We start from the raw sequence: 14,230 nt of genomic DNA, 5'->3' as shown, positions 1-14,230 counted from the left end.
TCCCTTCCAACCCAAACCATTCCATGATTCTATGAAGGGGTTCCAAGTGTGGTTAAGGGATGGCACAAGGTGTATACCCTTGCAGTAGAGGATCAAATTCAAGTGGTTCACAGGCTGCATTGGAGCTGGAAACTTCCTGAAACACCTCCCAAAGGTTTTTGCTCTGGACTCTAAGTTTCCTAGAGCTTAAGAGAGCTGGGAAGAACAAACTGTCCTCCCCTCCCCAGCCCCCACACAAACCACAATGGCACCAGAGATGCTGCACAATGTTCCTTTATGAACATAAAGTATCGGAGCGAGATGTTCCTTTCCTTAGCGGGGCCGGCAGCTCCTGCAGAGATCAGAGATGGCTGCATCAGGGTTGAGTCTGAGCTAGCCTTCCTGAGCCCACCCTACACCTTGGTACAGGAATGGGACAGTCCCTGTACCAGCCAGACTTCAGGCACCCCCCCCTCTCTCCCAGCAGGAGAGCAGATACTATTTCAGGACTGGGCACCAATGACCTGGGGAGGGATCTGCCTATTAGGGGAGCCTTGGGGCACCCTCAGGTGGCAGGGAGGTCCTTATCAGAGCCTGCTCCAGATGCTGCTCACCTCTTTCCCATCATAAGCTTCATTTACAAAGGTGTCACTCTTCGGGGGAAGCTCTTCTTCCTCTTCATCCTCTTCCTCGGGATCGCTTTCACGGTGGTACAAGGTCAGCACCCGGGTAGAGGCAGTGCTTGAGGTCCTGCTAGGAAAACAAGAATACAACTGAGAATGGCATGGCCATCTCCTTGAGATGGGGCAGATCCCAAGGTCCTGCCACAATCCCCCGTAGTAGCCTGCAAGGGTGATGGGAGTTTTCCAAATAGCCCAGGAATGCCTTAGGACACCATGCTGCCCCTGGGTAGGCAAGGCAGACCCTGTCCCTCTCCATCCCCAGTTGTACCTGTCCCAGCAGAGCCCCAGAGCTCACCTCCTCCGACTGTCCCTCCTCCGCATGTAGGCCAGGGCCCCCACACCAGCAGCAGCAAGCACCAGGAGCACGGCCACCCCCAGGGCAATAGGTCCTGCAACAGGCTGCACCTCTGCCTCCTCGCAGTAGTCACCACGGTAGCCCAGGGCACAGTGGCAGGTCACTCTCCCAGCCTCGATGGCACAGTCCCCATGCAGGTTACACATCTCACTGCTGCACGGCACAGCCCCCAACACCTCTTCAGTGCTGGGGGGTACGAGGAAGGGCTGTCCACGCTCCCTGGGACCAGGGACTGCAGGCACACTGGGGCCGGGCTGCCGAGACTTGTGTGCAGCTCTGGCTAAGGTTGGTTTCTGTTCTTCCACATGAGACATTCCAGATGTTGCCATCACGGGGAATTGGGTCCCCACCTCCAGAGAAGGGCCTAGCGGGGTGGACATAGATCAGTCACAGGTGAGACCCCCCCTTCCCGAACTGGGGGAAACTGGGCAGGCAGCACCCCTGCACACACCGGCTGCGGGCAGGCACTCACAGTCAGACTCATCAGAGCCATCAGCACAGTTGGGGTGCCCATCGCAGACCTGCTCTCTGGAGATGCAGGTCTGGAGGTCAGGACAGGCCTGGAGCGGGGCTGGGCAGGGCAGTGCCTTGGTGCATTCCACCCCTCGCACCAGGCGGTAGCCAGGGGAGCAGCGGCACAGCCGCCCTGCAGGGTTGGGCAGGCAGAGCTGGGCACAGCCGCCATTGTTCTTCGCACAGCCGTTGGTGCCTGCCAAAATAGCATGGATTAGCATGGCCACCACAGGGAATGGCTCAACTGCCCAGATACCCCAGACCCACCTTCCTGAGAGAACTGGCTGTAAATCTTCATGGCTACCAACTCTTGCTCCATTGGGAACCACCAGCTCTCAACCCGCTCCAGACGGCTGTGCCAGATCCTGCTAGACCCTGAAGATACACGGGGTTGGCATTGCTTCATCTTCTTCCACAAGGGTGCTCAGGATGGGAGGTGGGGACCCCCAGCCTACCCTTCACCCCAGGAGGGGCTGCCTGCAGCCCTCAGGGGCTCGCAGAGACCCCGTGCTCTGGTGCAGCAGGAGAAGCTGGGCAGAGCACAGCAGATGGACTCACCGTTGGCTGAGGTCGTACTCCAGAGCAGAAAGCCTTCTCCAATGGCAAAGAGGGAGAGGCCATGCAGTCCCTCCCGCACCACCCGGGGACGGGACCCGTCCAGCTCGATGCTGTTGATGGTGCCTCTCTCTGCAGGGCAGATGCAGGGACATCAGACGTGGGGACACAGGGGTCTCCAAGGCTGCCCCTTGGGGCTGTGCCCTGCAGACCGAGCGCCTGCACCACCGCTACCCCCAGCAGTGTCCCTGCTCAGCCCACACTCACCACGGTCTGCCCAGTACAGCCGGGTGCCAACACCCCCAAAGGCGAGGCCAGTGGGAGCCCGGGCTCTCCTCCAGAGCACCCTGCGGCCGGTGCCGTCCATGGCTGCGCACTCCACGACAGCACCGGGCCCGCGGTTGCCAGCCGCTGTGACAAAGCACATGGTGGAGGCGCGAGGGCACAGTGCCAGCCAGGCAGCGCCCTGCAGCCCCTTGCTGAGCAGTGCCAGGGCCCACCGCCCCCCAGAAGCTGCCACGTGGATGCTGGGCGGCTGCCCCCCAATCCAGTACAGGTTCCCACTCAGCCAGTCCAGGGCCAGGGATGTCACCATGCCCTCCACAGCCACCACCTGCTTCCAGGACAGCCGGCCTGAGTCCTTCAGGCGCAGCAGCCCGATGGAGTCACCCCCCACCTCTGCAAAGTACAGGCTCTTGTCTTTCACTGCATAGTCGATGGCTGTCAGGTGGACCACTTTGGCCAAGGGCAGGGCCCGGTGTGGAGGGAAACCTTGGGATCCAGCCATCGTGGGCAGGTCCTTCAGGTAGACCTAGGTGAAGAAGGCAGCAGTAGGATGTGGACCCTGCTCCCTTGACAGTGATGAGGACAGCAGCCCCCAGGGCAGGCTCCAGAGGATGGTACCTGCACCACAGCTGCCTGGGACACCAGGAGGGCAAAGGCTGAGTCGTGGAGGGGCAGGCAAGTGGTCTCATCGGCGGCCAGAGTCAGCCCGGCAGGGCACCGGCACTGCCCAACGTGTCTGGCGCTCAGCAGGCAAAGGTGGGAGCAGCCACGTGCCACACATGGGTTAGAGGCCACAGGGCGCAGCTCTGGGTGCATCACCTGTAGAAAAGCAGGCTCAGCCTCTCAGCCCTACTAGACCACCAGCATGCAGCAGTGGAGCTGAGCATGACCCATACCATGCCATGCTCCCAAGGCCCAGACACAGCCTGGCTGGGGGCAGGATGGTAAGACAGGGATGCTCCAAGAGAGACCCTTGACCACAGGGACTGCTGCCCAAGGAGCTCTACACTCAGACAGCAGGGCCATGCACGGTGGGAGCCCCAGCAGGGCTGGCGCAGCAGGGTTTGGGGGTCCCTCAGGTAGGTACCTGGAGGCCATGGGGCTGCCCGTGTCTCTTGAGCAGCACGGTCCTGTTCTTGCCGCTGGCCTTGTCCACCTGCTGCACGGACCATGCCTTCCTCTCTGACCAGTAGAGCTGCCCCTCGCACACAGCTGCTGCAAAGGGGCTCCGGACCCAGCTCAGCTGCAGGACCTGGAAGAGAGGCCATGAGTGCCCACCCTGGTCCCCATCAGGGCCCCATCACTAGTGCCCCACCACACACCTTTACACCAGTGCCATCCAGATGGGCAGAACCAATGCTGCCCAGCTTCTCATCCAGCCAGAAGATCCTCCAGGTGGGGAGGTCGAGGGCCAGTGCAGTGGGCCAGCCCAGCCCCCGGGCCAGCAGCATGTGCCGCCTGCTCCCGTCCATAGTGGCCTCCATCAGCCGTGGATGGCTCCCCACCTCTGACCAGTACAGCAGCCTTGTGGGAAGAGAGGTGCTAGCACGTGGACTTGCCACAGCATCATGGGCAGCCCAGAAGAACAGCGAGGGGCTTTCCATCCCACTGAGATCTCCACCCAGGACAGAAGTTGCCTGGTCTCCTGCCCTAGTTACATAGCCGTAACAGCACCCAGGTGGGGTGATCCCAACTCTTTCCCAGCTTCTTGCCTGACTCCATGGAGGAAAGTGGGGCAGGGATGGCAAGGAGGTCCCAATGTCCTCTTGTCCCAGCCTTACCCTGCCAGAGGCTGGAGCACCAGGGAGTGGGGCTGGTCCAGGTCTCCATCCATCACCACAGTGTATTCTGGTGTCCCTCTCCAGGTAGCTCCCAGGCGAGTGGCCAGCACTTGCCCTGCTGCCCCATCTGTCCAGTACAGGTTCCTCCCAAGCCAGTCCACTGCTATACAGTCTGATTTTACACCTGCAATGCACCCATGAGGTGAGTGCTGATAGCTGCGTGGCCCTCTGACACAGCACTCCCAGCCCAGATCTCCTCCACGCCAGGAGCTCCAGCTCCTCCCATTCGTGTTCCCACCAGCACCACACAGTCTGGCACCCCACTGCAACCTGGAGATTACAGAGTCACAGAGCAGCCAAGCCTGCTAACTGTCACAGCATACCTTTCACCAGTGTGCCTTTCTTCCCCGAGTCAAGGCCCTGCCAGCGGATGCTTTCTGTGGCCAGGTCCATCCAGAAGATCTTCCTCTCCACCAGGTCATAGTCAAGCGAGAAGACAACGCGATCCTTGTCAGCAGCCAGCAGCACCTCCTCACGTCCGCTCCGCAGGCCATAGGACAGCACTTCCGACTGCACAGCCACCAGCAACAGGGGCTCTGGTCCTGGGGCAACACAGAGCCACCCAGACATTGCTCAGCACTGATGGCCCCACGGCCTCAGCACATGCAGGCAGGGAATGTAGCACTCTCAGACACTGGAGCTTGCTGGGGCTTGGCCCTACCACACAGCATGTTCTCCAGCTAGTATAGATGGATCTTCCAATCAGCTCAAAGCTGAGTGGAACTTCAGAGGCAGAGGGGACAGGGCCATCCATGGGAAGGCTACAAGGCTTCTCCCATTGGCAGCAGGCATGGGGGCAAAGGTACCCACCAGCTGCTGGTATACCCCAGAGTGGCAGGGACCCTCAGCACTGCTTGACCATCCCATGTCTTACCAGTGAGTTTGCAGATGCGGCCATCAGGCTCCAGCAGGTAGCCAGGGAGACAGCTACAGTTGTAAGACCCTGGAGTATTGAGGCATGTCTGGCTGCAGGCTTCCTCACCCTGCTCTGTGCACTCGTCTATGTCCATACAGGACAGACCGTCATCAGCCAGACGATAGCCCGAGCCACACCAACACCGCTGTGGGGAAAGAGGCTGTCAGGGTCCCCCCATCGGGAGACACATGGGGCTCCCTTCTACAGCTAGACCAGGGGTAAGCCCCTAGACCAGGGCTGCTGGCACTCACAGGGCCCAGGGGTGATGGGTAGCAGAGATGAGCGCAGGACCGCTGGCAGGGCACTGAGCAGTTCCTCCCCTCATCTGAGCCATCCGCGCAGTCCTGCTGGCCATCACACACCAAGGATGCATTCAGGCAGGCCTCCCGCCCACATGGGTACTCATCACTCTGGCAGGGAGCAGGTTGGCCTGCAGGGACACACAGGAAATGCTGCCCTGAGCCTCATCCACCAGATGCTTTTCTCAGCTTTGGCAGACTTAGCTGCTCCCACAAGATACCATGGGATCACTGCAGCTATATCCAAAGCTGTGCCTGTAGCCTGGCTTCAGGCTATCCTGATCCCAGGGCCACCAGTCTTAGAGGAACAACAGCTACCCAGGACCTGGAGCCACCACAGATGCTGGGAAGAGCACACAGGGCCTTTTACCTCAGCACAGACACATCACCACTTCCCTCTGTGCTGGGCACCCACCAACTCCCCTGGACAAGACACAGAGGGGATAAAGGAGGTTGCTGCTCACAGCCAGCCTCGTCGCTGCCATCTGTGCAGTCACTCTCTCCATCACAGCGCCAGACATCAGGGATGCACTTATGGCCATGGGAGCAGCCCCACTGCCGGTCCCTGCACAATCCTTCCTCCCAGCGACAGCCCTGCAAAGGCAGAAGGTGAACAGGGCCACCAGCCCTCCCAAGACCGAGTGGGGGACAGGCAATGTCCCCACCACCCCACCAACCTGCTCATCTGAGCCATCCGTGCAGTCAGCAGCACCGTCGCAGAGCCAGGCCTCTGGCACACACTCCCCACTGTGGGGACATGCCACCTCGCCTGTACGACAGAGCAGTGGCCGGGGCATGGCACAGCCCTCCTCATCCGAGCCGTCCCGGCAGTCACGGTCACCATCACAGCGCAGGGCCAAGGCCACACACTGCCCATTCTGGCAGGGGAACTCGGCAGGGCCACACTCTTTTGGCACTGCAAGCAGGGACAGGGCTGAAAGGTGGCACTGTCCCCATCCCCATCCCACCAGCTCAGGGTACAGCCCCTCCAGCCACTCAGCAGGTTGCCCAGGGCAGTGCATGCTCCTGGACCCAGAGGAAACCCAGTCCACCCACCTCTGGGGCACGCACCACCCAAGGAGCCCCTGTCCCATCCAACCCCAAGGTCTCACCACAGCCCTGCTCATCGGTGTGGTCCAGGCAGTCGGCATGGCCATCACACAGCCAGCTCTCTGGGATGCAGCGGGTGGCACCATCACAGCGCAGGGCACACTCCTGTGTGGGGCTCCAGCAGCCTGTCTCATCTGAGGCATCGGGGCATTGGGGCACCCCATCACAGCGCTCCCCAGCCCCAATGCACACAGCTCCGCTTGCACAGTGGAAGGCCCCTGGGGACACAAGGGACCTTACTAAGCCTGCAGTAGGCAGCCAGGGTGCCCAGCCCCTCTACTAGCCCCCCAAGATGCAGAATGACCCCACACAACAGCAACTAGGGGCACTTGGTCCCTGCTAGTCAGTGCACCTCCAGCAGCCTAGGACCCAAGCAAAGCAACTGAGGCAGGCTCAGCTCAGTCATATCAAGGTCACTGTGAGCAGCAGTGTTCCTTTCTGACAACACCTCTGGCCCAGTCCCAAGCTCAGGAGAAATCAGCATGCCACAACACAAGCATCAGAGCCCAGTACACACTCAGACTTTCCCAGTGCCCTCTCCCTCCAAACCCACCAGGAAGCAGCCAGAAGCCCCAGCACAGAGGACAGAAGAACACCTCCTACCTGGGGTGTCACAGAGCTGGGCACACCCATCCTCATCAGAGCCATCAGCACAGTCTTTCTCCCCATCACACATATACTCCTGGGCCACGCACTCGGTGCCATCACGGCAGGGCACATGCGTGCGAGGACAGGACAGACGGAGGACTGGGGTCAGGCGGTATGCAGGGCTGGATGGGAGGGATGAAGTAGGTGGCACTACCTGTGCAGGACTGGTTGTGCGCCGAGTGGTAGTAGCTGGCTGTGTGGTGCTGGTCCTGGTTGGCAAGGACTGAGTGGTGCTGGTGGTGCTGGTGATGCTGGTGGTGGCTCGCCGCACAGTGGTGGTCTTGGTTGGTATGGTCTGTACAGTGGTTGGTGCAGGAGTGGTTTTGGTCAATGTGGACTGGCTGGTGGTGGATGGTGTTGTGGTAGCCTTGCTGTTGGGTGCAGTAGTGGTGAGGGCAGTGGTGGTGGTCTTGCTTGGCGTAGGTCTCGTGGTGGAGGTGGTGGGCTGAGCAGCAGTGGTACTTGTAGCTGTTCTTGTAGTGGTAGTCACAGGGGGAGGGAGTGGCAGGGCAGACCCCTTGCTTGGTAGCACTGGTAAAGGGATGAGAACATGACCCTGGATTTGGAGGTGTCCCTCCTGACCCCTCTGAGAGCACCCCACATGGCTGTCAGCAGCCAGGCACCCTGCCCCAGCTCTGAGCAGCACAGGCCACCCAACCCCATCATGTACAGCACCAGTGCCAGGCACACAGCCACAGCCACTCTTACCAGCCTGCGGCTCCGAGACCACGAAGGCCACCACTCCCTGCACACCTGCTGCTGGTATGGACACCACAAGGGACAGCGTCCTCCGGTCCCACAGCAGCAGAGCTGTCCCATTTGCAGACACCAGGTATGGCTCGAAGGCAGCCACAAGGCCATGGGACCAGCTGGGTGCCAGGGTGACTGCTTGCTGCTTGGTCAGACTCAGTGCCCGCAGGCCTGTGAGGCAGAGGAACAGTAGGACCATGAGGACTGCAGGCACCAGCTAGTGGTCCCACAGCTATGGCAGGGACCTTTGAGCTGAGGCCAGGGGCTCAACCATGAGCACCATATTGCCTGGGCAGGGACCTGATGCATGTAGGTCACTCCTGCCTATAGTGACCACCTCTGCTCCCTGCTCCAGGCCACCACGGCTCACCTAGGGATGAGCTCCACAGCAAGCTGAAGGCTCTGCTATCCATGGCTGCAGGCAGGTCTCCAGGCCATGTCTCGTTCCATGCATCCCACGGAGCACCCCCAGCCAGGCTGAGCTGCTGCAGGGGCTGTCCACCAGCTAGCCAGTACAGAGTGCCCCGCTGCCAGTCCAAGAAGAGGTGCTGGATGCTGCTGTAAGAACGGTGCAGGATGCGCGAGGACATATCAGACGCCCGGATCACTCCGATGTCCCTCCGGTTACATGCGAGCCAGTACAGGTCCCCCGAGCGGATGTCCACACGAACAGAGCACACTTGGCAAGAGTAGGCAGACAAGCAGTTATGGGACTGTCCCATGACCCTGCTCCTCTGCCTGGGTCCCCCTTGCCCCTAAAACCAGGCCATAGCTATCCAGTGCCTCAGCACAGCTCCAGGATGGGTACCATAGGACTGCTGTGCTCTGCCCCCAGGAGAATCTCAGGCCTCATGGAGCACCAGGAAAGGGATCATGCCCTCCATCACCCCATAGGGTCTTACCTGGCAGCCCAGTTGCAATGGCCTCTCTCTGGCCAGGGTGTCCCACAACACGCAGCAGTGTCCCACGATCATCTGTCCCATAGAGCACTGACCTCTGCCAGTCCACATCCTGCAGATGGAGGGGCTCCTGCCACTCTTGCACCCGTTTGCTGTGTGCTCCAGGACCCACCTGCACCAGGGAGATGGTCTTCCCTGATGCATACACGATGGACAGCTCTGCAGGGTACGAGAGCAGTGTGTGAGTGCAGCCCCAGGGGCACCAGACAGGGTCACCAGCATAAACAAAGGCATAAATGCAACAGCACTGGTGTGTGCCAGGAACCTCACCCCACTAAAGCCACAGCCCCTTATGCCCCCCCTCTAACTTCCACCAAACCTCATCCCACCAAAGCCATAGCCCCGTATGGCCCCACTCTGAGTCCCACAGGGATGCATCCCACCCCAGACAGCCAAGCCCACCTCACAGACCCCACTCACCTTCACACTTCCCAGAGGGCAGGAGGAAGAGACCCTCTGGACATGCACACTTGTAGCCCCGAGGGTGCACAGGGGACAGGAGGCAAAGGTGACTGCACAGGCCAGGAGCACAAGCAGCAGTATCCCCTAGGAGCAAGGGAACATTAAGATCTCAGTTAGCCATGACACCTCGTGCCTCTCCTGATCCCCCGAAAGCTCGGGCTGTCCTGGGCTGGATATGTCTGGCTACCCCACGCAGGGTAGCAGTATCACATGAGGCAGGAGGGCTCAGCTCTACCCAAAGCCATGGGACTCAGCAGCATCCCTTCTGTTACAACCCAACACCCCCTCACCACAGGACCAGAAGAGCCATTAGGCAGGAGCCAGTGAGCTCCAGGACACACAATAGTCCCCCACAGCACCCCAGGAAGCAGTAGGGATGCCGCCAGCCCTGCACTGGTGCAGGTGAGTTGCATCAGAGTATCACAGTACCATCAGGGTACTCACGGGGGGGCTGCTGCAGCACGTGTAGGACAGTGAAAGCTGAAACAGGAGCACGGAGCAATACCGCGTGCTCCCGGGGAGAGGCCCGGGTGGCCGACACCAGCTCCATGCCATCGGTCCAGAAGAACCGGCTCTCGAACACAGCCAGGCCCAGCGGCTCCGTGTGGCTCCGCAGGACAGCAGGAAAGGAGTGCCGCCCGCCGCCATCCACTCGCAGCGTCTCAATGGACTGGGGACAAGGCAAGGCACAGTGACTGTGTGGCACTCACACAAGCTGGCACTGTCCCACAGGCACAGCGGTCACAGTGGTGCCTTCCCCCTCCCAGCCCAGGGATGTGTGCCAGACCTGGGCACTGCTCCCTGACCCCAGTGCATTAGCCGTAATCACAGTTTAACCAGGGCCACCCTCCCAAATCCCACCTCATCACTGCCCGGCAACTGCATCACACCCCTACCTCCTTGTACTCGCTGATCCAGTACAGCCTGCTGGCCACATGGTCCAGGCTCAGCCCCACAGGCTCCTCCATGGACACCACAGTAAGCTCCCGCCGGTTTGAGCCATCCATACCAGCTGCAGCAATGACTGTTCGGCCCCTCTGCCCACGGTTAACCCAGTACAGGGACCTAGGGGAAAGCACTAAGCACCCACTTCATGGCATATAAAACCCGTGCTGCCACAGCTCCACAGCAGGCATGATGTGGTCAGCACCAACATTGCTCATCCAGGAGCCCAGGCCAACCCCCTGGCTCACTGGCTCCTCACCTTGCAGCAGGATGCACTGTCAGCTGCTCTGGTACCACATCCTTACCCAGCACCGTCACATAGCCCCGGCCATCACCCAGCCCTGCACAGATGGCTGGAGGGTGGCTGCTGGCCCAGTACAGCTGCCCTGTGAACCAGTCCACGGAGATGCTGTTCACTTCCTCGGCATCTGCAGGGACAGAGCAGTTTAAGGCATGCCACTCCTGCTCAAGGCTGAGAAGCAAAACCCAAGATGCCCCTTCCTCTATGAGAGGGGCAGGGCTGGGGTGGCAGCCCAGCTTTCAGCACCCCTCTCAGCCCCACTGAAGCACCCAGCATCCTCACTCCTCCCCCACCTGGGTAGAGGGGCTGCGTGCCCTTCCCAGGGTGGTGAACACGAAGCTCGCCGTCCTCTGTGAGCCAGTAGTAAGTTTCTCGGAGCAGGTCATACACCAGGGCTCGGGGTTCAGTCTCAGTGGAGAGCAGGGGCCGGTAGACTTGGGTCCGCACATCTAGAAGGGCCAGGTCCTCCCCCACAGCCACCAGGATCTGCGTTGCATTGTCTGCCAGGGCAAGGGGGATGTCACCCGGTGAGTGGGGCCATGGCTAGCTGGGGCACTGCACAGCCCCCAGGCATGCCAGGCTCCTCGGCTCTCCCTACCTGATACTTCGCAGGCCGTGTTGTGCCACAGGGTGTAGCCCGGGAGGCAGGAGCAGCTGAAAGCACCTGGGGTGTTGCTGCACAGCTGGCTGCAGGGGCTGTACTCCAGGGAGCACTCGTCCACATCTGCAGGGATAGGTGCAGCCAGGAGCACACAGCATCACTACCTCTCCCCAGGGACCACAGGCAGGCTCCCTAGATACCAGGACCTAAGGTCCCAACCCCAAAATATACTAGCTGCTGCTGGGATGTGACTGGACACAGGCTTTACAGGGCCAGGCATGACAGGCAGGCAGGAGTAAGGTGGAGGCAGGTATTCCCACAGGAGCACTAGCTCTGGGGAGACCCCACTCTTGGCAGCTGAAGCCACACATGACTGAAGCATGCACACCTTGACCTCTCCTTACCAGCACAGCTCTGTCCATCCGCCTGCAGCATCCAGCCAGCCCCACAGGAGCACTGCACTCCCCAGTGCGTGTCAGTACACGTCTCCGCGCAGCCCCCGTTGCGTACAAAGCAGCTCCGACCTGCGGGAACACAGTCCAGGGGTGACATGGCACAGAATAGCTCTGCAGCTCCCCCTGGCCCCAGCCACACAGGCAGTGCCCACAGCCACATGCAACTCACCGCATGTGCTGGGTTCGTCGGTGCCGTCCAGGCAGTCATCCTCATCATTGCACATCAGGGACTCCAGGATACACTTTCCCTCGTCGCACCTCACCATGCCAGGTGGGCAGGGAGCTATGGCACACACAGCTTGTGTCAGGAGCTCACAGGGGAAGCCATGGGTCCCAGATTCATGGGGAGAGTCCCACAAAGCATCAACAGGTTCCTGCAATGCTTACCACCATTCCAAGGGAAACTGGGGCCCAGGAAGGCAAAATACCCCCTACGTTACGTATGGTCTAGACGGGTCTCACCCCACTGAGGAGCATACACGTTACTTACCACAGACATCTTCATCTGAGGAATCGCCACAATCATCAATCCCATTGCATTTCCACTCAGCCATGATGCACACCCTGTTCCTGCACTGCCACTGCCCAGGCAGACATGGCTGCTGGGGACACCCTTCCTCATCCCAGCCGTCCTCACAGTCCTGGTGCCGATCGCATAACTCCCAGTGTGGGATGCAGTGGTGGGTGCCAGGACATTGCACCTTCTTTGCCCCGCACACTGGGGGAACAGAGCAGCACTCACACCCTGCCCTATGTCCCAGGCACCCTACTCAGCCCTCCCCGGCAGAGACCACCTACCACAGTCCTGCTCATCAGAGCCATCCATGCAGTCAGCAACACCATCACAACGCCAACTGCTAGAAACACACCGGCCATCGTCACACTGCCAAACATGGGGGTCCCCACCACAGGCAACGTCTGCAGGGATAGCACACCGTCACTGGGACCTCCCACTCTGGCACAGCTGCAGGGCACAGCTACAAGGGTTCCCACTATCCTGGCAGGGGCAGGCGCTGGCAATGCCCAAGGGGCTCTGCCAAGCAGCTGGACCACAGCAGCCCCAGTCAGGATTCTCTGGCAGGTGGAGTGCTGCCTCCCGCAGCACGGGACCCAGAATATGTCCCGATGCCCCAGATATCCCCCAGGAGGTCTAGGGTCCCTTCAGGGTGCCACACAGGAGCCACCTGCAGAACCAGCGAGGTGCCTCTGCCCTGCCCTACCCCACCATCCCCAGAGCACCAGCGCCCCTCAACGTCCATGCAGTGCAGATCCCCCAGGCCACTCCACTATAGGGGAGGGGTGGCAGCTTGCCCCTGCTCACCGCACTGCTCGTCCGTCCCGTCAGCACACTGCTGCTCGCCATCGCAGAGCCAGGGTACGGGGATGCAGCTGGCACCGCAGGCAGCCTGGCGTGAGGCTGCACATGTGGGGCCGGCGGGCACTGTGGGACAGAGGGACCCCGGCCCGTGGTCAGCCTGGGCGGCCGGGACACGCACCCGCCGGCACCCACCCCATGAAGCGTACCGTCCAGCACCCGCCCGGTGCAGCTCACCCATCGGCACTCCCCCCATGCAACTCACCCACCGGCACCCACCCCACGCAGATTCCCACTAGAGAGTCCTAGCACAGTCCCAACGGGAGGGAGGCTGGCACGAGCCAAGGGCACTCCAGGACCTCCTCTAGGGCTGGAGGAAGAACTGCTGCCTCTCGTCGTGTCCCCCGTCCCCCCGTTCCCCCCCCCCCCTCCATCCCCCCGCAAAAAGTAGGGACCCCCCAGCCTCCCTAGGCAGCCGGACAGGGCTCTACAGGATGCAGGGCCCCACCATGCTGCTTCCCACCCTGATAGTGGGAAGCATGGTACTGGGGGCAGGGACCGCTACATCACCGTAAAGGGGGGAAAACAGAGACACCCATGGTGGCCCATAGGGACCTCCCATAGACCATCGCGGGGACCAGCAAGCAGCCAGGAAGCAGCGGGCGCCCACCGCAACCCCTCGGGATGGGGCAGGGACCTCCCCAGCCCAGCCCAGCCAGCCCTCCCCGGTCCCGGCTCACGGGCGCGGCGGGTCCCGGCTCCGGCGGCGATCGCGGCCAGGCGCGGCGGCGGCGGCACCAGCAGCAACAGCAGCAACGGCGGCAGGAGGATGCTGAGGAGGGCGAGGAGCAGGCGGAGCGGCGGCGGGGGGCGGCACATTGCTGCGGAGGGGGTGATGTGAAGGGGGGCTCCGGGGGCCCGGCCAGCAGAGGGGAGCTCACCGCTACCGCCGCCGCCGCCGCTTTTATGCCTGCGCGCGGGCAGCCATTGGGCACCGCGGGCACCGCCTGCCGCCGGCGGAGACCCTGGCCCGCCCCGCCGGCAGAGACCCCACCCGCGGCCGCCGACCTCGGCTGGGCACCTGCGGTGCCAGGGCCGGGCGCGCTCTGTGCCCGCAACCCCCGGGAGAGGTGGGAGGGAGGGACTGCAAAGGGTGCCCAGGCCCGGGGGCTGCCTTATCGCCAGGGGTTGTTGTGAGAGCCGGCCGTGTGAACCGGGCCCCGCAGCATCTGCGCCCGCGTGTGAAGGCAGCGGCAGC

At 61.6% G+C, this 14,230-nt stretch overlaps 1 protein-coding gene across 1 annotated transcript; it reads right to left on the bottom strand.

Annotated features, from left to right (window-relative positions):
* Positions 1-1,400: 1,400 nt before the first annotated feature.
* On the bottom strand, positions 1,401-13,886 carry LOC130604580 (prolow-density lipoprotein receptor-related protein 1-like). The gene is made up of 30 exons (XM_057419190.1): positions 13,713-13,886; positions 12,979-13,098; positions 12,456-12,575; positions 12,148-12,375; positions 11,827-11,940; positions 11,607-11,726; positions 11,200-11,325; positions 10,895-11,101; positions 10,560-10,728; positions 10,252-10,420; positions 9,800-10,025; positions 9,314-9,439; positions 8,837-9,052; positions 8,305-8,613; positions 7,893-8,105; positions 7,140-7,715; positions 6,539-6,754; positions 6,104-6,342; positions 5,891-6,020; positions 5,379-5,557; positions 5,086-5,272; positions 4,535-4,753; positions 4,152-4,335; positions 3,693-3,894; positions 3,458-3,622; positions 2,989-3,189; positions 2,353-2,896; positions 2,089-2,217; positions 1,798-1,905; positions 1,401-1,726 (listed from the first exon to the last, which is right to left on the bottom strand). Exons 1-30 carry the CDS (start codon positions 13,849-13,851, stop codon positions 1,401-1,403), a joined length of 6,207 nt encoding a protein of 2,068 aa, XP_057275173.1. The 5' UTR covers positions 13,852-13,886.
* Positions 13,887-14,230: the final 344 nt, after the last annotated feature.

The sequence above is a fragment of the Pezoporus wallicus genome, unplaced genomic scaffold (assembly GCF_028554395.1).
Source record: "Pezoporus wallicus isolate ANWC-B61680 ecotype Strahan unplaced genomic scaffold, APGP_CSIRO_Pwel_v1 contig_2384, whole genome shotgun sequence".
Taxonomy (NCBI): domain Eukaryota; kingdom Metazoa; phylum Chordata; class Aves; order Psittaciformes; family Psittacidae; genus Pezoporus; species Pezoporus wallicus.
Note: the sequence above shows the minus strand (reverse complement) of the source record. Positions and strands in the feature narration are given on the sequence as shown.